General features: G+C 47.7%; 2 protein-coding genes across 3 annotated transcripts; one reads left to right on the top strand and one right to left on the bottom strand.

Moving 5' to 3' along the window:
* Window positions 1-290: 290 nt before the first annotated feature.
* Window positions 291-4,666, top strand: sccpdhb (saccharopine dehydrogenase b). The gene is made up of 12 exons (XM_052053477.1): window positions 291-571; window positions 705-817; window positions 888-968; window positions 1,056-1,185; window positions 1,439-1,488; window positions 1,797-1,927; window positions 2,031-2,148; window positions 3,093-3,212; window positions 3,303-3,359; window positions 3,582-3,693; window positions 3,968-4,049; window positions 4,128-4,666. Exons 1-12 carry the CDS (start codon window positions 343-345, stop codon window positions 4,240-4,242), a joined length of 1,338 nt encoding a protein of 445 aa, XP_051909437.1. The 5' UTR covers window positions 291-342; the 3' UTR covers window positions 4,243-4,666.
* A 1,151-nt stretch (window positions 4,667-5,817) lies between these two features.
* snap25a (synaptosome associated protein 25a) lies at window positions 5,818-21,628 on the bottom strand. Of its 2 annotated transcripts, none has more exons than XM_052053482.1 (8): window positions 21,453-21,628; window positions 15,378-15,528; window positions 14,039-14,080; window positions 13,187-13,235; window positions 11,300-11,417; window positions 8,853-8,972; window positions 8,539-8,683; window positions 5,818-7,437 (listed from the first exon to the last, which is right to left on the bottom strand). In XM_052053482.1, the coding sequence occupies exons 2-8, from the start codon at window positions 15,447-15,449 to the stop codon at window positions 7,369-7,371; spliced, it is 615 nt and encodes a 204-aa protein (XP_051909442.1). In that variant the 5' UTR covers window positions 15,450-15,528; window positions 21,453-21,628; the 3' UTR covers window positions 5,818-7,368. The 2 variants fall into 2 exon arrangements, with proteins under 2 accessions (XP_051909442.1, XP_051909441.1); XM_052053481.1 differs by lacking the exon at window positions 11,300-11,417 and adding an exon at window positions 10,948-11,065 and having other exon boundaries at window positions 21,453-21,626.

Genomic DNA, 21,628 nt, shown 5'->3' with positions numbered 1-21,628 from the left:
GTGTTTCCCAGGTTAATCAGCGTTTAACAGCTGACAACACTAACTGTCCACTTATTAGGTTGCTGCTTGATGAAATTTAGTCCATTGACTTGCATTACTTATATGGACGATCTGACACATCCAACATGGCGCAGTGTTCAGACGTGCTCACGTATTCAAGTCGTCTGCACCTCGAAGGTGCGGTCCTTAAAGCGTCACGAATATGTTTAAATGGCAGCGCAAATTCGTCAGTGACGAAAACAACAGATAAAGACAACCACTACCCTCTGTGGTTCAAAACAAAACAAAAAAATGATTTTTAAATTGTAAGTAAAGAGCCGACCGGAGTGAGAACCGGAAGTAATGGTACCCGGAGAGACTTTGCACGAGCACACAATGGAGGCAGTGACATCCAGCAGACCTTACCACATCGTAGTTTTTGGTGCTTCGGGCTTTACCGGCAAGTTCGTTGTTGAAGAAGTAGCCCGTTACGCCGCAGAAAGTACTCGAGACAACCGTCTAACATGGGCCGTGGCCGGGAGAAGCGGACAGCGTCTGAAGGGGATGCTAAAGCAAGCCGCAGACAGGCTAGGTGGGTATGCATTTAGTCAGAGGTGTTTCGCCAAAATACTGTTACTTTAGTGTCATCCATCCATTCATTTTCCGATCCGTTGTTTTGTCATGGGTGTTCACGCCACGCTAATGAAATTGTCTTTATTTTTCAGCAATGCCCGAGTTGAGCACAGACATTGACATCATTGCAGCAGATGTATCCAGCAAAGAATCTCTGGCCAAAATGTGCCAACAGGCTGTAGTTATCCTCAACTGTGTTGGTCCAGTAAGTATTGAATGCTGCTGTCATTCATGATTGAATCAAAACGAACCATGTTGTCTACTCATTGTTCCAGTACAGGTTTTATGGCGAGCCGGTGGTCGCCGCATGCGTGGAAAATGGAGCTCACTACATTGACATCTGCGGAGAGCCACAGGTCTAGTTTTGTCTCATTATGTGAATGCTGAGAAGCAAACCACAAAATGCTACTGTGCCTTAAAAAAAACGTTTTTTGTCTCGGCAGTTCCTGGAGCACATCCAGCTTGAGTACCACACAAAGGCCATGGACAGAGGAGTGTACGTAATTGGCAGCTGCGGTTTTGACTCCATACCTGCAGACCTGGGAATTCTCTATACTCAGAGCCACTTTAAAGGTTAGACTTGTTTTAATGACCAGATTGGTACAGTGGATCCTTGGAAGTCTTGTGAGTGCAAAAAGAAGTAAGGCAAACAACTTGGGAAGAATATACAAGTCGCAGGACCAGCCAAACCGTGAAAACAAGCGTGACTTATAGTCGGAAAAATACAGCAGTTGGGATCATGGATGCAAATGTATTAATCCGATGATATGAAACAGACCCTTATAGTCAATATAATATAAATCATTGTGTCCTCTCATGATTTTAGGGACGCTGACCGCAGTGGAGAGCTTCCTAACCATAAGCAGTGGGCCTGAGGTAACCGACGTCACATTCTTGCTCGTTTTCAAGCATTTATTTTATCATTGTTTTCAGTGCCATATGTGATTACAAAGCCAAGTTTGGTTTACACGCTTGTCTAATAATACATCCGACCGCACAACAAGATACGACCATTTTGGGGAGCTAAAAGCGCTAATAGACATAGATGCAGGACTATGTGCGTTAAAGGGGTTTCAACAATTTTGAATTTTGCCGTCCGCGCTGGTGGAAGGGGCGCTCCTACCAAGGCTGCGATGTAACGCGCGAAAGCTGAATAGCTCTGATGAGCGTCGTAACCCTTGCAGGGGTCCTGCGGACACGACGCCACATGGCGCTCGGCCGTGCACGGCTTCGCCGACAGTGGCGCCCTTCGCCAGCTGAGGAGAAAGTTTGGCCACAAGCCGCTACCTGTGGTAGGAACTAAAGTTCGCCCGAGGTAAGGTAATAAAGGACCACTGGATTTAGAGCTTAAGACACGATAGCGCCATGTTGATGTAAATGAGTGGTCTGATCTGGCGCGCGTGTGTGTGCGCGTCCAGAGGTTTTGTGTTTTTTAGCAGAGAGATCATGCAGTACGCCATTCCTTTTATGGGTTCGGACCCCTCGGTGGTCAAGAGAACGCAGCGTTTCCTTTACCAGGAGGAATCTCGCTCACCCGTAAGTATTGGCGTCAATTCTAATCCGACCATTTGGGGGCTGTAACGTGCAGCCATTTTGAATGCTATTTATGTTTATATGATGGAGTTTTGTCTGTGTTGGTGTATATCGAACTGTGTGTGTGTGGGGGGGGGGGGGGTGAATCTTTCCCGTCATTTTGTTCTTGATGCCTGCTGTTTTGAAACACTTCTGATCCTCAATTTGAATGAATATCAAGTTTTATAAAGGATCGTCGGAGATAGGCACTCAGAAATAACGACAAGACACTTCTGGCTACCAACAATAGGCACTTTATTGGTCCCACACAGAAATGATAACACAGTTCAAACAAGTTGTATGAAGCTAAAGAACTCTTACCGTATGCCATTAGGGTGGAGAGCCAACACCCTCAGCAGAGTGAGCTTCAATACGAGCTGGGCGTTCGTACGTTAACCCGCAGCGGACTCTGCTGAGGCGCATCGCTCCCCTCCTTTTATCCTCTAAAGTGTGTGCATCGGGAGGGGTGAGTGGCCATTCTCATCCCTCCCTACGCCACACTGTTTGTTTTGTAACCAGGTGGCATTGATCACAATCAAGTTTTGACAATTCAAACAAAGCAGACTATGAAGTCGTCAAAGCAGGCTCAATAGTTTATCTCTGAAGTCGTCAAGGCAGGCTCCAGAGTCCATCTCTGAAATTGCTTAGGCAAGCAAGTCACCAAGTCATGCAATCATCTCAAAGCAGTTTTTCACAGAGAAGATATACACTGATTAAAGAAAACATCACAAAATATCTTAATATACCACCTGCTGAGCCAGAAGGACGGAAACTACAAAATTTCCTTCTTATCAATAATTTGGCGCAAATAAGGAGCACATATTGATAAATGGAAACGTTTTAGAGGACACTATCTGTCCAGCATCAGCCTATTTGACTTTCTTCCAATCCCCCCCCCACCCCCCCAGATCCAGTATTATGCATACGTTGGGGTCGGAGGTCTCTGCTCAGTTGCCAAGCTCTTTTGTGGTGGACTGCTCTTCGGGATCATGGTCAGATTCAGCCTGGGCAGAAAACTTCTCACCATGGTACACGCACATCATTCCTTCAAGGCCTTTCCACTCAACATTTGCGAACGTTACTTTATGTTGACGTTTGCTGTCTTGTCTTTTCCAAAGTTCCCAAGGTTTTTTTCCTTTGGCTTGTTCAGTAAAGCTGGTCCAACAATTAAACAGGTAAGAATTGAATATATCCATATGTCGATTATATCAAAGTTTATCGGAGTGGCGATACTGATCTGTGTGCTTCCACCATCGAGGTCTGTTAAAAAAAATGAAAGCTAGCAAAGAAAAATCGGTCGCTATTCAGAAAAAGCCCAAAGTTTGAAGGCGGCTTCTAAAACCGATCGAGTTGAGTTGCTTTGAGTCCATCTCTCATGCTGAGCTCTCACTGACCAGATTGAAGACACGTGCTTCAACATGACATTTTTCGGCGAGGGCTACGCCGAGGCTGCAGACCCCTCCAAGGGGCCGCCCAATGCCAAGATCTGCACCGAGGTCATGGGAGCAGGTAAGGCGTTTGGTACTCTACTCTTGTGGCCTTCCGTTGCCGCCGCTTGTCAACGATAGAAACGATTTTTTAACGAAAAAGAGTGAGAGAAATGAATGTGTCTTGAGTTGACTTGACTAAAATAGCGCATAACCCACCCAGTATGCCTACATTGAATTTTGACTTTGTAGCTATTTCAAACTCAAACTAAAGCTGATTGGATACACGTCTGATTTTTCAACAGTCACTGTTGTTTTAATAATATATATATATTTTTTAAATTCTTTTAAATTAGAGCCTGGTTACGTGGCCACGGTGATTGCAATGGTACAGGCAGCAGTAACATTGCTGAAAGAAAAGCACTCCCTACCCAGGAGGTCAGTAATGTCTCCGTCACATAAAAAAACGAAAAAAAAAATGTTCTTTCCAATCTTTGGCACCTCTCCACTCAACAGGGGAGGAGTGTACACACCAGGAAGCGCCTTCTACAATACCAGTCTCATTGACCGCCTTCATAATCGCGGCTTCAAGTTCTCGGTGAGAACCTACCAAGAAGCAACTAAAGCCTAAGCCCTCGATTGTTTCATCCACTGTGCCGCCTCTTGATTTTTTTTTAAATTAAAAAACAAAAAACAAACACAAAAAAAAAACAATCCTCATTGTCTGTTATTGTACTTCACCTTTTTGCCACGAGGTGTCAGTATTTCCCAATGTTCCCCCTTGATGAACAATGACCCTCCGCATCCTGGCTTGACAGTAGAGGTGATTTCATGCCCCTGAGGATGCGCAGGCCGTATGCGGAGTGACAGCGGGTCACCGTGGAAGCTCTCTGGAGCTTTTCGCTTTTTTTTTTATTTTATTTTTTTACAAGCGCTCGACTGAAGCCGCAGTCATAAGAAGGAATTATTTGGCAGCCCCCGCCTCCTCCTCCGTTCTCTTTCTCAGGTTGTGAGTCATCATGTGAGCCATCGCACTTCACATCTGCTTCCCCCCACACCCCCCGCCCCCCCCTCCCAGGCTGTCATCACCACACCAATGAACAACTGTCCAAACAGTGGTTGTGAGAACGTAACGTGTCAGTAGTGTAGTTCCTGCGTCACGGCGCTCGTGTGATTAGGAGCTGCTGTGTTGGTGCGAGGCTGAGAGAGAGAGAGTGCGCGCCGGTTCCCCAGGGTGGAGCAGTGAGCAGCCCCCGCCTCTCACCGCCTGCCCACGGTCCGCCATTGAGCCCCCATGCTACTATTCTTGCAATTTTCCTCCTCTCTCTTTAGATTAGCTCGCTATCCTCCCTCATCAGCCAGCGCTCTCGCAGTCGCATCTCACTTATTGCCCTCAATCCCATTAAGTGCAGTGTGTTGCAGAATATGAAACCCCGACACCCCCTGATAAGGAACTTAGCGGAATGGCAAGGAGGTCATCACTTGATAATCAAGTTGCCTCCCCCATCCTGTAAAATACGGAATGGACTTTTTAAATGGGAATTAAATGTCGCATCCCGTATCTGGGGCGGCCCGGTAGTCCAGTAGTAAGCACGTCGGCTTCACAGTGCAGAGGTACCGGGTTCGATTCCAGCTCCGGCCTCCCTGTCCCTGTGTGGAGTTTGCATGTTCTCCCCGGGCCTGCGTGGGTTTTCTCCGGGTGCTCCGGTTTCCTCCCACATTCCAAAAACATGCGTGGCAGGCTGATTGAACACTCTAAATTGTCCCTTGGTGTGAGTGTGAGTGCGAATGGTTGTTCGTCTCTGTGTGCCCTGCGATTGGCTGGCAAGAGATTCAGGGTGTCCCCCGCCTACTGCCCGGAGACGGCTGGGATGGGCTCCAGCACCCCCCGCGACCCTAGCGAGTATCAAGCGGTCTACATATTCATCTTCCGAGCCGCTAGGGACAATTTAGAGTTTTCAATCAGCCTGCCACGCATGTTTTTGGAATGTGGGAGGATACCGGAGCACCCGGAGAAAACCCACGCAAGCCCGGGGAGTGGTACGGAAGATGAATGAATGAATGAATGAATCCCGTATCTGTTCAATACGATATCCATTCTCCACAATGAGCACAGCGTACTCGTTCCCAATGTCGATTTTGGGATAGCGCCGTTTGTCCATCGAGGGTACGGATGAGAGCAATCAAGACAAAGGCAGGCGCAAACCAGGGTTTGATTTACTTTTAATCAATTCAGCTAGCTACAAAATGTCCACCACTTTTACACACTGACAAGATACAGAGGAGGGGAGCCTTTGAATAGAACATGCGTTGAGGACATCAATCTCACAGTTGACTCTTATTGTGTCATTCAGGTTTTGGGTGGTTCATCACCTTACTCTAACGAAAGGGACTTTTTGGAGATTTGGTATGCATAGCTCTAAAGTACAGAAGCAACAAAAACCCTCGATGTTATTGTAATTTTTTTTTCAGTGTATAGTTATCGTCAACATAGTGTTTTAGTTATTTTTTTTTGGTACCAATAACAAACCACACGGGGGAGAATAAACTTACAGATACAGTCGTCTTATAAAAGTAAGGTCTCTCAGAAAGATGCGCCTTTGCTTTACATTGCAAACGTTTATTTATTTACTCAGAGCATCCAAAACCTATGTTACAGTACACAACCAGTCCTCCTCGTTCGGCACGGAATCAACATCCTCATCACGGAACTGCATAATCGTTTAGAAAACGGGTCATTTTTTTTTTTTTTTTTTTTTTTGCAATACGACCACAGATCTTTGTTTCATCATCTCCATCTCACTTTTTTGTTGTTGTTGTAATTCCTTTTGCATTATTTTACAACAAGATGGTCACAGTCAGTAAATATATCAAGACGGAAAGAGTGGCACTATTGCAAACTCGCAGGGGAAGAATGGAACCATCAACTGTGTCCTAATAATACTTGAGCATGCGTTTTGTCAAGTCGCTACTGCTGTGTTTTTTTTCTTGTTTTTTTTTTCATTTTATTTTATTTTTTTTTTATACATACTTTTTCAGACAGCTTTTATTTTGAAGTCTAAACCCTACCATTGGTCATGCAGAGAACGCACAATTCACATCACTCGGAATGCAAATGCCGAATACAGTTACAGAGAATCGAGTTGCACATTGTCGAAACAGGCAAAACTCAGTATGATCGCAACGGTGGAAAACGGGACTCGCTTTTCGGATTTGGAAGTGCTTGTTTGCGATTTTTCTTCAACTCGGCGGATCGTGACTTGCTATCCGTCCGTCTTCCCCATTTTTTTTTTTTTGCTGTGGCAAAACAGTAAAACGAGTGTGACGGGAGCGTTTTACCAAAGCCAATGCCGAGATACTGAAAAAGAAGGAAGAATCAAAACAAACGGCTCGTATCGCAATCCGGGTATACGCTTTCCGTCCATAGCCGTGTCTACTTATATCCGCTTGGGTGGGGGTGTGCGTCTTGAACAAGAGAATAAAAAAAACGGCGCGCCGTCGCCATGAACTCTGCGATTTCTAGAACCTTTGGAGAGAAAGATGCACGGCGTATCAGAAATCATTTTTTTACGAGGACCATCATCTTGAAAAAGCTCGACAGACGACACGCAGAACGACATATACAATGGGGGGGGGGGGGTGATATGTGCATGTGTGCAAACCTAAGAAGGTCAAGATCATGATGAAAGCACGTCGGCGACTGACGACGTGCGGCGCCGCGCACCGGCCGGGCGGGTTGGGTGGCCGGGGGGGCTGTTTAGCCACTGCCCAGCATCTTTGTGGCCCTCTGGTTGGCCTCATCGATCCTGGTCTTGTTGGAATCGGCCTGCGAATCACAAAAACCAGGTCAAATTCAGTATCGGGCCAGTTGTTGGATGTCTTTTGAAGATGATCCTGTTCCGGGGCAAGAATGATTGCTCCGCGTGTGGTCAGAGGTAAGCAGTTGTTCCGATTGTTTACCGATGCATATCCTGAGAATAATTTCTCTTGACGAGAATTTGCAGCCACAATCAAGCTAGCAGAGCAGCTAACGCCGTAGCTTCTGCTCTTTCTTTTCCCCCTCAAGGTGAGATGTTCCAGATGGGGATGCGTCTGTGCCCTCCGCTGCCTTCCTGACCTTCACCTTCCAAAGGTATTTTGAAGCATTTGAGGATTGCAACTCTTTGTCGGAAGGTGTTTTTTTTTTCCCAACGTGACCGTGGCACCCAGTGCACAAATCCAAATCCGTAAAGGGAGCTTCCTTTGGGTCAAGCTAAATCCAACGCCTTCAGGTAAGACACGTTCACTTCATCTCGGTGTACTTTTGTCCGTGGTAGGGAATTTTTAGTGTTTATTGAATCTAAGGTAGCTTTAAAAAAAATTGTTTGTTTATGTCCATATAGTCTGATAGTGGGCGGCCCGGTAACCAAGTGGTTAGCACGTGGGCTTCACAGTGCAGAGGTACCGGGTTCGATTCCAGCTCCGGCCTCCCTGTGTGGAGTTTGCATGTTCTCCCCGGGCCTGCGTGGGTTTTCTCCGGGTGCTCCGGTTTCCTCCCACATTCCAAAAACTTGCATGGCAGGCTGATTGAACACTCTAAATTGTCCCTAGGTGTGAGTGTGAGTGCGAATGGTTGTTCGTTTCTGTGTGCCCTGCGATTGGCTGGCAACCGATTCAGGGTGTCCCCCCGCCTACTGCCCGAAGACAGCTGGGATAGGCTCCAGCACCCCCCCCCCCCCCCCCCCGCGACCCTAGTGAGGATCAAGCGGCTCGGAAGATGAATGAATGAATGAATGAATGAATGAAAGCGTTTGTTTATGTCCATATAATCTGATAGCGTTTTGAAAGAAATCTTTCCAGGGCAAAGCGTGCCCCCCCCCCCCCCCCATTTTCATTTGCCGAGATTATTCTGGCTAACCCTGATGACGTACTCAAACGTCTTCTTTACCTTGTCCATGATCCTGTCGATCTGGCGATTCTGAGTGTCGATCTCGTTGCCCATGTCCACGGCCATGTGGCGCAGGTTTCCGATAATCCCTCCCACCTGCTCCAGGTTCTCGTCCATCTCGTTTTCCCGGGCGTCGTCCGTTACCCTGAGCACAAAAAAAAAAGGCCAAGTTCCCAAATCGCACACCCGCGTGAATATCCTTATGCTGCGACGAGCTTCGTCGGCCAGTCCCCCCCCCCCCTTGTGATCTAGAACAGTGTTTAACGTAACGGGGAAAAAGTCTGGATCCCCCCTTTTGGACGACTTGCCCTCACCTGCGAATGAAGCCTCCACTGATGGCCATCTGTTCACGCTCGTCCACAACGCGGGCCGGCTGACTGGCGACCACCCCGTCCTGGTTGTTCCCCCAAGCCTTGCTGGCCCCGCTCTTCATCCTGGTCGGCGAAGGCGACGGAGAAGAAACACTTAAGGCGACGTTCCAAGGTTAGCGGCGCCATCATTTCCCCCCTCAGCCAAGGCCGGCTCGCGGGTCAAAATGGATCGACGCGTGGATGTAAATCGAAATTGTTTCATGCATGTAGCGCGTTACACGGGGGGGGGGGGAGGGGGGTCGTAGTGGACGACTCGACTAAGTCAAGCAAAGCATAGCAAGACGTGGGACCCACTCGGGTTTGGAAGGTGAACGTTTTCCCGCTTGCAGCGACGGCAATGTGAGTGGACGCTATGGCTTCCGAGTGCTTCACGCGTCGCGCTACGTGGCGTGCGTTTTAACGGCAATGTAACCCGTCGCCGCTCCCCCCCCCCCGCTGGCATCCGCCATGTTCGTGCAAATAAAAAAAACAATCACACTCCCACAAGTCCCCACAGTTGATTGTCCAAATGTGACAGTTAACAGAGAGAAGACGAGCTCCTGGGAGACAAACGACAGAGAGACTGTCACATCATTAGAGGGGGGGGGGGGTGGCGGGGCTCGGGGGGGGTTATACGACAGCAATGTGGAGGACAAGCTTGGAAAAACGACAAAATGGAAGAAAAAAAATAAATGAAGGAGGGTGACAGAGTATCACACGACGTCCTATTCCTGGAGCTCACATCCCAATACCCCCCCCCCGCCCCCCCTCGGCTCAGTCACCTCCATCCCGGATGACCAGCGAGGCGTGATAACGATATCAACGCTCAGCCCAGCGTCTGTCTGAACAGGAAGGGCGGCCTGACAAATAGAAGCTGTGCTAACAAGATGCGCCATGCGAGTGTTTTGGCCGCACCGCATTTGAAAAATCGCACTCCCGATTTTGGACGCCTCTGCGTGTAGCGCATCACTTCTGCATATTCATTGTTTTGTTTGGGGGGGGGGGTTGCAAAAGTCTCGTTTCAGTACGCGCGACGATGGCAAACGCTATTTGCGTTTTATTAATAGAACTGGGCGGCCCGGTAGTCCAGTGGTTGGCACGTCGGCTTCACAGTGCAGAGGTACCGGGTTCGATTCCAGCTCCGGCCTCCCTGTGTGGAGTTTGCATGTTCTCCCCGGGCCTGCGTGGGTTTTCTCCGGGTACTCTGATTTTCTCCCGCATTGCAAAAACAAATGCGTGGCAGGTTCATGGCTCACTCTAAATTTGTCCCTAGGTGCCATCGTGAGCACTGATGGTCGTCCGTCTACATGTGCCCCGCGATTGGCCGGCGACCAGTCCAGGGTGTGCCCGAAGACGGCTGGGATAGGCTCCGGCATGCCTGTGACCTTTGTGAGGATGTTTCGGTAAGTGTAATAATCAGGTATGACGATCTTTTTTTTTTTTTTTTTTTGCCGTGTCCCTTTTCAAAGCAATTACTTCCCATAAATGTCCATCATCATCATCATCGTCATCATCATCATACTGTACACGAATGTCATGATGGGCATCATAACCTTCGCATGGTCACGTGCAGCAACGCACGTATGAGTTGCATTGCCATGCATGCATGAGCATTCCAAGGATCGTGCTCGCAAGTCATTCCATGTTGTTGCAGTCGCGGGGGGGCGGGGGGGGGGGTGTCACCTGCAAAAAGGTGATCAGCTCGTGAATGCTGGAGTGCTGTGGCAGTGGTAAATAATCATGCACCCCACCGCCCCCGATGATGACGGCGCTTCTTATAAGATTGCACTTTGGTGGCGCTTCAGGTGTCCAAAATGTATTGGCCGATACGGACGCATTCATACGAGCGTGTCTGGGACGTTTTTTTTTAGAAAGCGCGTCACGGCCTCCCTGCGGCGTGGGCACGGAGGGCGTTTTGCAGCCGGAGCGCAGCAGACTATTCGCCGAAGGCCGTAATCATGCCAGTGTTTCCTACTGGAGCGATTGAAATTTTGGTGCAGGCAGGCGGGCGGGCGGGCGTGCGGGCGGGCGGGCGAGCAGGCAGGCAAGCGGCACCTACTTGTTACATGGACAGGAGCAAAGACCACAGAATTTGCCTAGATCGTTCAAATTCTTTTCTGCATCCTTCATGTCCTTATTGATTTGGTCCATTCCCTCCTCGATGCGCTCCAGTTGTTCTGATTAAACGCAAGTCATTTATCCCCCACAGAACGTAGCACGAGAGAAAGAGAGAGAAAGAGGACAAAGGAGAGAAGACAATCACTTCAGACACTCACTGTGACGAAAGAAAGTAGGAACGAAATAAATTAAGGAACAAATAAAAATTTTAAAAAAAGAGAGAAAAAAAAAAAGGAAAAAACTGGACGCCACCACATATGTGACAACCTTTGAGGCACGTTGTCAGTACCTACTTGTTACATGGACATATGAAAAGCCCACAGCATTTCCCTAAATCTTTTAAATTTTTCTCGGCTTCCTTCATGTCTTGGTTGATATGGTTCATGCCATCTTCGACGCGATCGAGTTGCTCTGGTCAGGACAAAAGGGATGACAGTGGTGGGAATGAATGTCATTGGCTGATTTGAGAACAAATAGGATTTATGATGAGCAGCAACCGAGACGGCCGAGTTGATGTGTGCGGACGCTGTGAGCGACTTTCAAAAAAAAAAAGTGGACGAATTTTAAAGTGGCCCTTTTTTTTGTCTGCAGAACCTCCAACGAAAAAATTTGGACACCCCTGGTCGAGATAGAGGTTTTGTCGGAGTAGCGCCTAAGCTAACCGTCAAGGCTAAGTAATCGAGGATAAAAATCCTTGGTGTGGATTAACTAACCCATCCGGAGCAAAATGCTGGCGTGGACGGGACCGTGCAGAGAAGGAAAAACATTTCATCGGAGCAATCGATCCAAGCAAAATGCGCAGATCCGCAACAAAAAAAAACTCATCCTTATGGTGAGTCCACGTCGTTAGTTTGGAATGCGTTTTACTTCATGTTGCTGTTAGCTCGCGGTCACGGAAGGGAGAACCTTCACGAAAAACGTTGATGTTGTCAATGGCGACCTTGCAGAGAGCCTTTCTGGATTTCAAGGCCTCGCCCACGCTGATGCGGATGACGCTTTGGCGACTGCGTCGTAGCAAAGACCTTTTCGGAGCACGCTCGTCGATTAATTGTTAACTTACAGTTAATTAACTTAATTAACTTACAAATCTCAAGATTTGTAAAAATCCCCGGTGCAGCGCGATCGTTTTCTTTCCTGCTTGTCCTCGATCGGGTCACGGGTGTGCCGGAGCCTCCCCTCCCCGTTGACGTTTGATGATTCGGCGTTTTGATGCCACGTTGCGCTCGTCAAGGAATGTTAACGGCCGGCGTCAATGAAAGCCGTCCATTTCGGCTGCCGTAAAAGCTTTTGGTGTCTTGTGGGTGCATGCTGACACTAAAGGACCAATCGGAGCATTTAAACGCTCCGTCGCCGGACGCACAAAATGTTTGACGAGCCTTTCAGGGTAGCGCCGGAGCTCCTTTGACTTGCTACCAAAGGGAATCGGCAGAGGTTGCTTTCTAAAACGACGCTCCGTGCCCCGAAGCAAGCGGCATATATTGTGACCAGGGGCATTTGACCAATCGGTGAATGGATTGACAGAAAAGTGGCGGAACATTTTGTCATTACCAGCTAAATCGATCGTTTCGCTTTGACCGGCCCTTCTTCAATTTCGGAATGTCAATTGATCCAAAAAGCACACAGAATTTTGTATTTGTGTTGGATTGGAAAGCAAATTTATCGGCGATCCTGTTTAAAGTCATCCTTCCACCAAATCATTTCATTTTAGCCAAGAAAGGGGTCATATCGGGTTGTTGTTGTTGTTGTTTTTTTTGTCACTGTGGTGGTTGGCTCAAATGAACGTGTTTAAGATGTCCAGCTGCTGTCTACGTCGGCTAATGGAAAGAAATAAAAAGCTCCCGGCAAATAGCAAAAACAAAAACAAAACAAAACAAAAAAACACGAAAAGAAAATTGCTCAAAAGAAAAGAAGCCGGTTATTACAATTCCCTCGTGCAAACAAAGGTCAAAGAAACTTATCAAAAACAAACAAGCTCCTTTGCAAAAAATAACAAAGAGAAATTGGATTAGTTTCAATTTACATTTCAAGACATCAGGCAAGTATTTATGAAACAAGAGTTAACTGCCGAGGAATAACAATTTCATTTGTATGTATCGTACGTGACGACGGCGACACAATTTTTGGCCGTTTTTATTTCTAACGTAACATTTCATCGCCATCAGCCCGTTTTGCGCACTTACCTCCTTGTTCATCCAACATGACCAAAGTCCGAATGCCGGCATCTTTGCTCTACTCCCCAAGGGCAAGCAGGTGACAAGGTAGTGTAAGAAAAAAAACAAAAAAACAAAAGAAAGAAGTCAGTAATGAGGCGATATCGCCCCCCAGGAGAGTGAGTAGCACCTGAAAGATATTTGCTGCCATAAGCTCCTCCCACATTCCATTTTCACCTCGCTGCTTCTCGCCATTTTTCTTTGCTAGCTTTTCGCCCGCGCCAAACACAACTGTCCGTTTTTGTCGTTATTTTGAATTTTTACGGGTGTACGCCTTTCAGACATCCCGTGAACGCAAAAATCTAAAAAGCGAGATTGTGAGTTCAAATCTTGCTCATTTAAAGATCCAGCGCTGAAATCACTGCGTGTTGATATTGCATTTCACTAAATTCGAATGGTGTTGCACCGCAACATAATGACCCCGAATGCGACTAATTGTAATAATCGCGCGAACGATGGTTCCGAAATTATTTTCAGGGTTCATAGGTCAGAGGCCGGGAAGAAATAAACAATCTCGATGCCTCCCGTTTAATCCTTTCACTAGATTCATCCTCCCTGAGTTGTAACTCGCCGTCCTCATTTGTCACAGTGTCACTGACAGGCCATGAATGCTGCATGAGCAAATAAATGTATGCGCATCTGCTTATTTTTCCATAATGAGCAAACAATTAAAAGACAATTTGAGGATTTGCCGCCCCGAGCTTGCCGGGACGGCTCGCTCAAGCGTAGACGCTTTTTGTTGTGGGGAAAAAAAAAATAATCAACCTGCTGCGTACGACTGTGGAATCCAAACAAAACAAAATTCAATGAAGCGAGTTTTACCTCTTCCACCAGCTGCAGCATGCGACGGGTGCTCTCCAGCGACTGTGGGAGGGGGGGGGGGGGGGGGGGAAATCACATGACGGTTAGTGTCAAATGGGAGAATGCGGGACATGTGACGCGTCGTAGAGGCGGATCCTGATTTCGCAAGACTGTTTGGGAATATTTAATGAGGGTGCAACTTCCGTTATCGCTTGCTATACCGGCAAAGAGCGACGACAATCCTCTGCTCACGCACGAATCACTTCTAGCGCCACCTCACAGAGATGTCTCCATGCCGGATGGAGGTGCCCCACAACGGCGCAAACTTCCCTTTTTTTTTAAAAATACACTGGCTTGTGTGTTTGCGAAATTCCCAGCCCCGGCACCCGGTCTAGCAAACCTCCGCGCGGATTTAAAAGTGCCAAATCATGCCGGAATCGCACCGGTCGTGAAAATTCAACCATCTGTACAGTAATTAAGATTTTGGTTACTTCTTTATCTCTGGAAGTGAAGCAAAATATGAATTCATCTTTCGCTATGATGACAATACAGTCCAGCGAGTACAAACGCACACAATAACCCGATTGGTGTTTTTGATCTTATTTTTGAAGCGCAGCTAATCTACGGGACGCCACGTGCTCGAGTTCCCAAGACGCGTGTGAAGCAGCGCGGCCTCTCAGCGGGGAGCCTCGGTGACATCTTACAAAGACGCAGCGTCAACCCCGCCGTGCTCACGGTTCATCCTGTCGATCTCGGCAGTGGCAACGTCAAGAAATAAAGGGAATGACAAAGTAAGTTCCCCCCCCCCCCCCCCCCCCCGAAATGTGAACTTGCCGTTTCCTCTATTGTGCGCGAAAGCAACTGAAGCCGAAAGCGGTCATGGTAACGATCGCACCGTTTTGCGCGCGCCCTGTTCTTGGGAATGTTCGGCGTTGTGCCCATGTTTGTCAGCGTGCGTCATATGTGAAAGTGGGGTGGGGGGGGGGAGTGGTGACCTGCCCACCGGGCCTTCACTGAGGCTTTTCTTGCCGTGATGAAACAAACACCCACATTTAGACACCGGCAAGGTCAAGCGCATATGTGGGGAGGATCGGATTCACGGACAGGAAAACGATCCGTCGTCTCGGTCTTGCATGGCAAAAAGGAACGATACGTTTTGTGTTCCGTTTTGATGCTACGCCGTTTTTTGGTGAGGAAGATATGACATGGCATCGCCATGGCAATGCCGGATGACCTACTTTCAAGGTTAGCGACTTTGGAGGACCCTCGCTTGTGTTTTGATCTTTATTACGGCGACCAATCCCAACCCAACGCCCCCGTTTTTGTTTCGAACGGTAAAATGCCAGCGCCTCGGTCTCACCTCATCGGCCAGTTGGTCGGCACGTTGCTGCATGTCCGACAGCTCGTTGCGCATGTCCGCATCATCTGCCATGGCTGTTGGGTGCGGGGTGGGGGGGTGGAGAGCGTCTCCAACGGGGAAGAAAAGATCCTAAAGGGGAATCCGAGAAGAGCTGAAAGACAGACAAAATGACATGGCGAGCGAGTGACAGATTACGCCTTTTTTCCCAAAAATGTACGTCTCATGGGGGGGCGAGGGGGGGGACTCTGCCCAGATCTGTCCAATCGTGCATTTTGATGGCACCGATCCCAGCTGACTGGGTGTAAAGCGGACGACAGCCGAGACAGACATCCAACTTTTCCTATACAGCGCAGAGCCATTCCGAAAGCCGGCGGATGGCTTGCACGTTGGAGGTAAAACAATTGAAAATGTAATTTCAGCCCCCCCCCTCCCACCCCCCCACCCAGTGCCCTCATTTCTTTGCCTCGCTCTCGCTTTTTTCCTCTCGCACTGCTGCATCGCTCGCCAACAGCAGCCATGTTGGCTTACATAAACCTCAAAAAGTGGACGGCCGCGCCGCGGCGCTCGGCATCGAAATCAAGGACGATTTACAGCAGACTTTTGCAGCCACTTGCCGAGGGGGGGGCAGACGGATTATCGCCTCCCTTCCTGCTTTATGTAACCACATTCGAGCAATTAATTTTTTGACGGGCCGCGTTGACCTTTTTACTTTATGGCTCAGCTAATAGCGTCGCATTTTTGCACCCTCGACTTCCCTTTCCTGGCACTGGAACTTCTCTGGGGGAGGGGGGGGGGGGTGTTCACGTATTTATTGGCGTTATTTGTACCTTTTGAATTTTAAAAATGAGAATCATACTCTCCATTTGTTGCAGCAGCACCACCCTTTTGTTTTTATGAGGCTCGTTTGTTCATCATTCACAGACATGATGGGACAAGAGGAGGGAGCCATCTAAAAAAAGTCTGGTCAGTGGGGGGGGGGGGGGGTGCGCGGTGTGCTCAAACAAAAGGTGACGCACAGTTCTTCTGTTTGAGTCATCGCCCTCCTTCACGCGCTACAAATTACGCAAATCTAATGGCAGTGAATGGTAACCAAGGTGACTCCGAATCAACAGCGAGGCAATAAAGTGCGAGACACTTAAAAAAAAGGAAAGAACCAGGCTCATTTTTATTAAAATACATAACCGAGCTGTAAACACACATAACGTGTCTGTTGACGCACGCGCATCACTGTCGCCTCAAGGAGGATGTCATGGTGTGGTTTGCAAATTAGCGACGGGATTGAATCTGAATCTACGGCAGCGAAGAAGGGCCAATAAAAGTGATTTATGGCATGTGCGGTGGAGACCTCTCGCTTTAAGGCAATTATTGGATTAAGGCTGAGCACTCCGCCTGTCCCAACGTAGAGTTTGAAATAATGATTTAAGAAACACGGGAATCCCTCAACATGGTTCTTCTTTCACGGTTTCTCTGTTTGACTGATTTTATTTTTCGTGCCAAGACTCATCTTTTCCAGTTTGACACATTTTTCAATATTAAAACCCACAATGTTGACGAAATGTTCTCGTCGTTGTTTGAAAAGGCTTATGTTTATATTTTTTAATGATTGGGCCTGAAAAAATGTCATCTTTGGTTTCTTTCAATACAAGATTGTCAGAAAACCCACATTGTTTTACTTCTAGGAGTTGTTGGTGTTGTGACTGATGGAGGCTTTTTTTTCCGAATGTTTTTCAGATGTCCGACACTGAGCGGGCCGTGAATGCACCTCGAGTCTGCAGAGTGCAGTTTGGTTAGCGGTGCGAGTCTGCAGATTGACGGATTGCCTGCATTCCCACACGTTTGTTGTCGTTCGCAAAGGCCAAGGGGTGAGTTGAATCGTTTCTAATGTTCGTGTCAAGTGATTACCGTGAACGTATGCTCGTGTAGAATGTCGCGTCTATCAACGCTAGTTAGCACATTCGGGTAGTATGCCAACGAACGCGATAAAACGTGCGAATGTAAATTGTTTGATTACTTCATGTAGCGGAATGCAAGGTCTACACTGTCAACTAATGCCTGTATGCTAGATGCTGTTTGCGATATTATTCTTTATCTGTGTTGATCGCAATAAATCAACATGTCAAATGAAATATTAGCCTGTGTTCTCTAACCGGAACGCCCACATCCGTACCGTGCCACTCTAAAATAGAATCAGCTGGAGACCTCGTACTTACTCCCTGGACAACCCTCTCCGTTGTAAGTATTGTATGCGTAACAATTGTAAAAAAATAAAAAATAAAAATACAATAAAGATGACTACTTCACGGATTTCACTTAGAACGGGTTCTTTTTGGAGCGTAACCCCCACGATTAACGAGGGGTTACTTCTACTACCTACAACCATCAAAAAGGGGCTTGGGGGGGGAGAGTAGGACAAAATAATATCTATCAGGATTATAAAAACATTTATTTTTCTAATCCGGTGTTGCAAGCCTAATTGATAGCCCCCCCACCCCCCCCAGTTTGATTCAGTTTTGCATCAAGATTAAATTATATACTTTATATAATTATATACTTTATATATTCATATATAAATTCATACTTTATATATATATATATATATCTGTTGAAAGCATTTGTTACTGCAAATGATGTCAACTGTGAATATTGAGCCAACGCTATATTTACAAGTCAGACTCATAACGGCGCCGTAACATGACACGATATACCTCAGTGTCACTTCAGGTAGCGCTCTCTCTCTCCAGAGACATGACGTTAAGTGCTGCAAGCGGCATCCCGGCGGGCCGCTCGACAGACACTGCCATGCATAATTGACCCGGGAACCCCCTGAACCCCATCCCTTAGTCATCTCTCTCTCACAAACACACACACACACACGCTAACATGCACAGTTTACGACTGCGACATGAAGGTAAGGTGATGTATTTTGCAAAAAATGTTAAATTACAACTCGACTGCCTTTTTTAATGCCTCCGTGCAAGTGAATACTGTAAATACTGTGAATTCGATCAAGCATTGATTTTTTTGGGGGGGGTTGGGTTGTCCGTGCTTGACATTGGCAGGTAAACTGCACGATCTACCCTCGCCGGCTTCTTTCTAAGAATCCGAGACAAGTTAGAATGTTGTCTGCTGAGTGTTTCCTTTCTTCACACGACTGCAACTCCAGCGCCTCGGGAGCAGCCATTTTGTTTCTCTGTTTTTTTGTTTACATGCTGAGCGTGTCTGCAAGAGAGTGAGAGGCTGTCCTCGGAGGGCTGACTGGACATGGGGGGGGGAAAAATAGCTCAAACTGACTTTCATCCCGACAACGTTTTTGCGGCAACTCAGCGTTTCGGCTCACAGAAACTTTACAGAGAAATGGAAAAGATTGTCACAAAAGTAAGAAAAATGATTGATGCCACGTTACCGTGTACTGTACAGTACCACTGATAAAGGAAAAATAAAATACAAGTTCCCAATATATTATTATTGCCGGCTGCTCGACTTATTTTCTTTTGATAGCTGACGATGCGGAAACAAAAATAGACTGGCTGGGGTCTGTGCTTGACATTGGCAGGTGCAAGATCTACCCTTGCGGATGATAGTTAGTAGTTAGTAGGAATTCATTAGCCTGATCATGTCTGCCATGCATCCAAAAATGGAACTGCTGCAGTTAGTAGCTGCCAAGCTCAACTGCAGCACTTTAAAAAAGTGGCCAGTGGTCAAGTTCTTTGCACAAGGGCACTTAAAACGCCCTTGTTTGCTCTTCACCTCAAGCATCAATAATGCCAGACACCCAAATGCTGCGCTCCATGCGGCAAGAGTTACAAAAAAAAATAAAAAAGACGCTCATTCTTGAATAGTGTATCCATTATGTAAAAAGAAAAACACAATCTTGGTGCTGCCTGTGGGATGCAACAAAAGAATCAATGACGAGTCACATTTATTATTCATAATTTACTTATATTGCACATCTAAAGCAATATAATAGCAGAATCAAAACTGCTTTTTCAGCAATAAATTGGACTGGCCGCCGATGAAATGCAGACGTCTGCTAAGATATGAAAGCCGTCAAATTGGAGAATATCATTTCCTATGTGTCTGCACCTTCATTCGGACTGTCATAAAAAAAAACTTGATGGGTTCTTTCTTACACCAGCCACCCAACTTTCATAAAAAAAAGCCGCAGAATAGTTTGAAGTAAATCAACTAACACCCAAACCAGCGATCGAAAAACAACTGACCCGGGAGGAGGTAGCAGTAAACATCCATCCGAAGCCTTTGTATTGCATTTCGTTCTTTTGTATCTAATGTTGTGGAACAAACATTCTCGCATCGGCGCTAACTGTTAGCATTTTGAAGGGTAATATCTTGTTTTTACGATTTTTAAAAAAAGATCGATTATTCCTTTTTTAAGGCGCATAATTCTTGCAAAAATACTTTTTTTTGTGGGGGGGGGGGGGCAATCCATCCACCTACCCATCCATCCACCCACAACAGGAAACAATATTGTATTGCATGTCATAAAATATTCACCAGCCTGCACCAAAAAGGCAATGCGGCTACACAGTCGGCTCCTATTGACCGGCATCCATCACACGGCTGATACAGGCTGCATTACAGTAAAGCGTGTCACAGTCGCAGGGTGTTTCGGAGTCGTGAACCCGCAATGATCATATCAGTGAGTCACCATTCATCCGGCGAGCAGCCCCCTTTTTCAATGTGCTCAATAGGCCCACACTCGTCCCATCATCCCTCCCACCGTCCTCTCTCTCTCTTTTGCTCTCCCTGCAGTTCAAACGGTGCAAGCTGCATATAGCGGTCATGACAACCACAGCGTCCTACGCCCTAACACCCCCCCCCCCCCTCTCCGGAGGGTTAGGGCGTCCTCTCCGCAGCTTTAATCTGTATTTGGCGTGAATATGGAGCCATACGAACACGTTTCAAGGCGATAGGCTGCTTTGCAAGTGCGACATAAACGTGCTGTTTTTACACTAGAGCCCCAGACCACATGAACCACTACAGTGTCAAGCACTCAATTAGCCGGTGACGACGTCTGCTCGCGCTCAGTGGACAACGCAACCTGTCAGTTACAATCAATACAGTACAGGAGCTGGACTGTAAAGGCTCTGGCTGCAAAGGCAATATAATGAACTTTTTTTAAAAAATGGCCTAACCAATTTCTATTTGTTTTTATGTCAAATGTTTATCTATCTATCCATCCAACCTGCAAGGGCGCACCCCGATCACCACCTAATGTGGCCCAGCGGTGACCCATAACTTAGAGATGTGACGCACATGCAGCTAGTTCTTTTTTTCCTTCGTGCCGGACGCACCCCAAACCGCGGAGCGTTAATTGGCCCAACGTGTGCTGATTGACGGAAGACGCGTGGCGGGCGGCGGTCTCACCGAAGCGTCGAGGGGGGGGGGGGGGGGGTGTCACGGCGGCACACGCAGTCGGAGCTCGTCCACCCAACCTTGCCCCTCCTTTCTGTTTATACGGGCTCTCCCCCCCACCCCGCTCCCCATCAACTTCCCCATGGCGCACTTTGCTATTGCACATCCGCCGCCAATCACCTTGTCGGAAAACAAAAAACCTCAACGTTGAAATGATTGCGACGGGTAGCTCGCAATTCACAATTTTTTTTGATGCGGCGTCAGTCTACCCTGCTGCGGGGGTACCCGTGTCGGCAACCGGCGGAATGATGCGTAGCCCACTGACAACATATGCACTCCTGAAATCATTTTTTCGCATGTTTTGACAACCTTGCGGCTTTTTCTCCCCCCCCCCCCCCCCCCCCCCACCCTTCCTCGCGTTTCAACGTTGCGTCGCTATCCGAGGTGCTGAAAGAGCGAAAACGCCCACATGGCATCGACGCATTATTGCGCACCGCATCCATCGAACAACCCCGCGCGTTGGCGCTCGGGAAGTCACGCACCGTTCCTTCCTCACGTGCTAAAATAAGACGAATTAGCCATAAATTGGTTTGAGAACCGCCGTCGATCGCTGCCGTTCGTTCACGGGCGGATAAGAACCAACCGCTGTTCAATGCGCAAATTGTGGTGAGAAGACGAGAGGAAAAGGGGGAGCGGACTTACCCGAGCTTGTCGTCGGCCCGCAGTCAGCGCAGGAGGAAACGCGTCCGCTTTTTTTTTTTTTTTTGGACCAGCAGCCTCCCTCCGTGCGTGTGTGCGTGTGCGTGCGTGTGTGCGTTCACGCTGTGACGGCGATGCTGCAAAGGCACTGCGCCGAGTCTTCCTCACTTCTTCAATGA

Source organism: Hippocampus zosterae, chromosome 19 (assembly GCF_025434085.1).
Source record: "Hippocampus zosterae strain Florida chromosome 19, ASM2543408v3, whole genome shotgun sequence".
Classification (NCBI taxonomy): domain Eukaryota; kingdom Metazoa; phylum Chordata; class Actinopteri; order Syngnathiformes; family Syngnathidae; genus Hippocampus; species Hippocampus zosterae.
The sequence above is the reverse complement of the archived record's forward strand: the minus strand, read 5'-3'. Positions and strand labels throughout refer to the sequence as shown.

What these genes read in the sequence shown, in the direction of transcription:
- sccpdhb (XM_052053477.1), top strand. Translation starts at nt 343, where the DNA reads ATGGTACCCGGAGAGACTTTGCACGAGCACACAATGGAGGCAGTGACA. An exon ending in GCAGAAAACTTCTCACCATG is followed by an intron (nt 3,213 to 3,302) that starts GTACACGCACAT and finishes TCTTTTCCAAAG; the next exon opens with TTCCCAAGGTTTTTTTCCTT. An exon ending in CACCGAGGTCATGGGAGCAG is followed by an intron (nt 3,694 to 3,967) that starts GTAAGGCGTTTG and finishes CTTTTAAATTAG; the next exon opens with AGCCTGGTTACGTGGCCACG.
- snap25a (XM_052053482.1), bottom strand. Translation starts at nt 15,449, where the DNA reads ATGGCAGATGATGCGGACATGCGCAACGAGCTGTCGGACATGCAGCAA. An exon ending in TGCTGCAGCTGGTGGAAGAG is followed by an intron (nt 13,236 to 14,038) that starts GTAAAACTCGCT and finishes CTTGGGGAGTAG; the next exon opens with AGCAAAGATGCCGGCATTCG. An exon ending in TCGACAGGATCATGGACAAG is followed by an intron (nt 7,438 to 8,538) that starts GTAAAGAAGACG and finishes TGTGATTCGCAG; the next exon opens with GCCGATTCCAACAAGACCAG.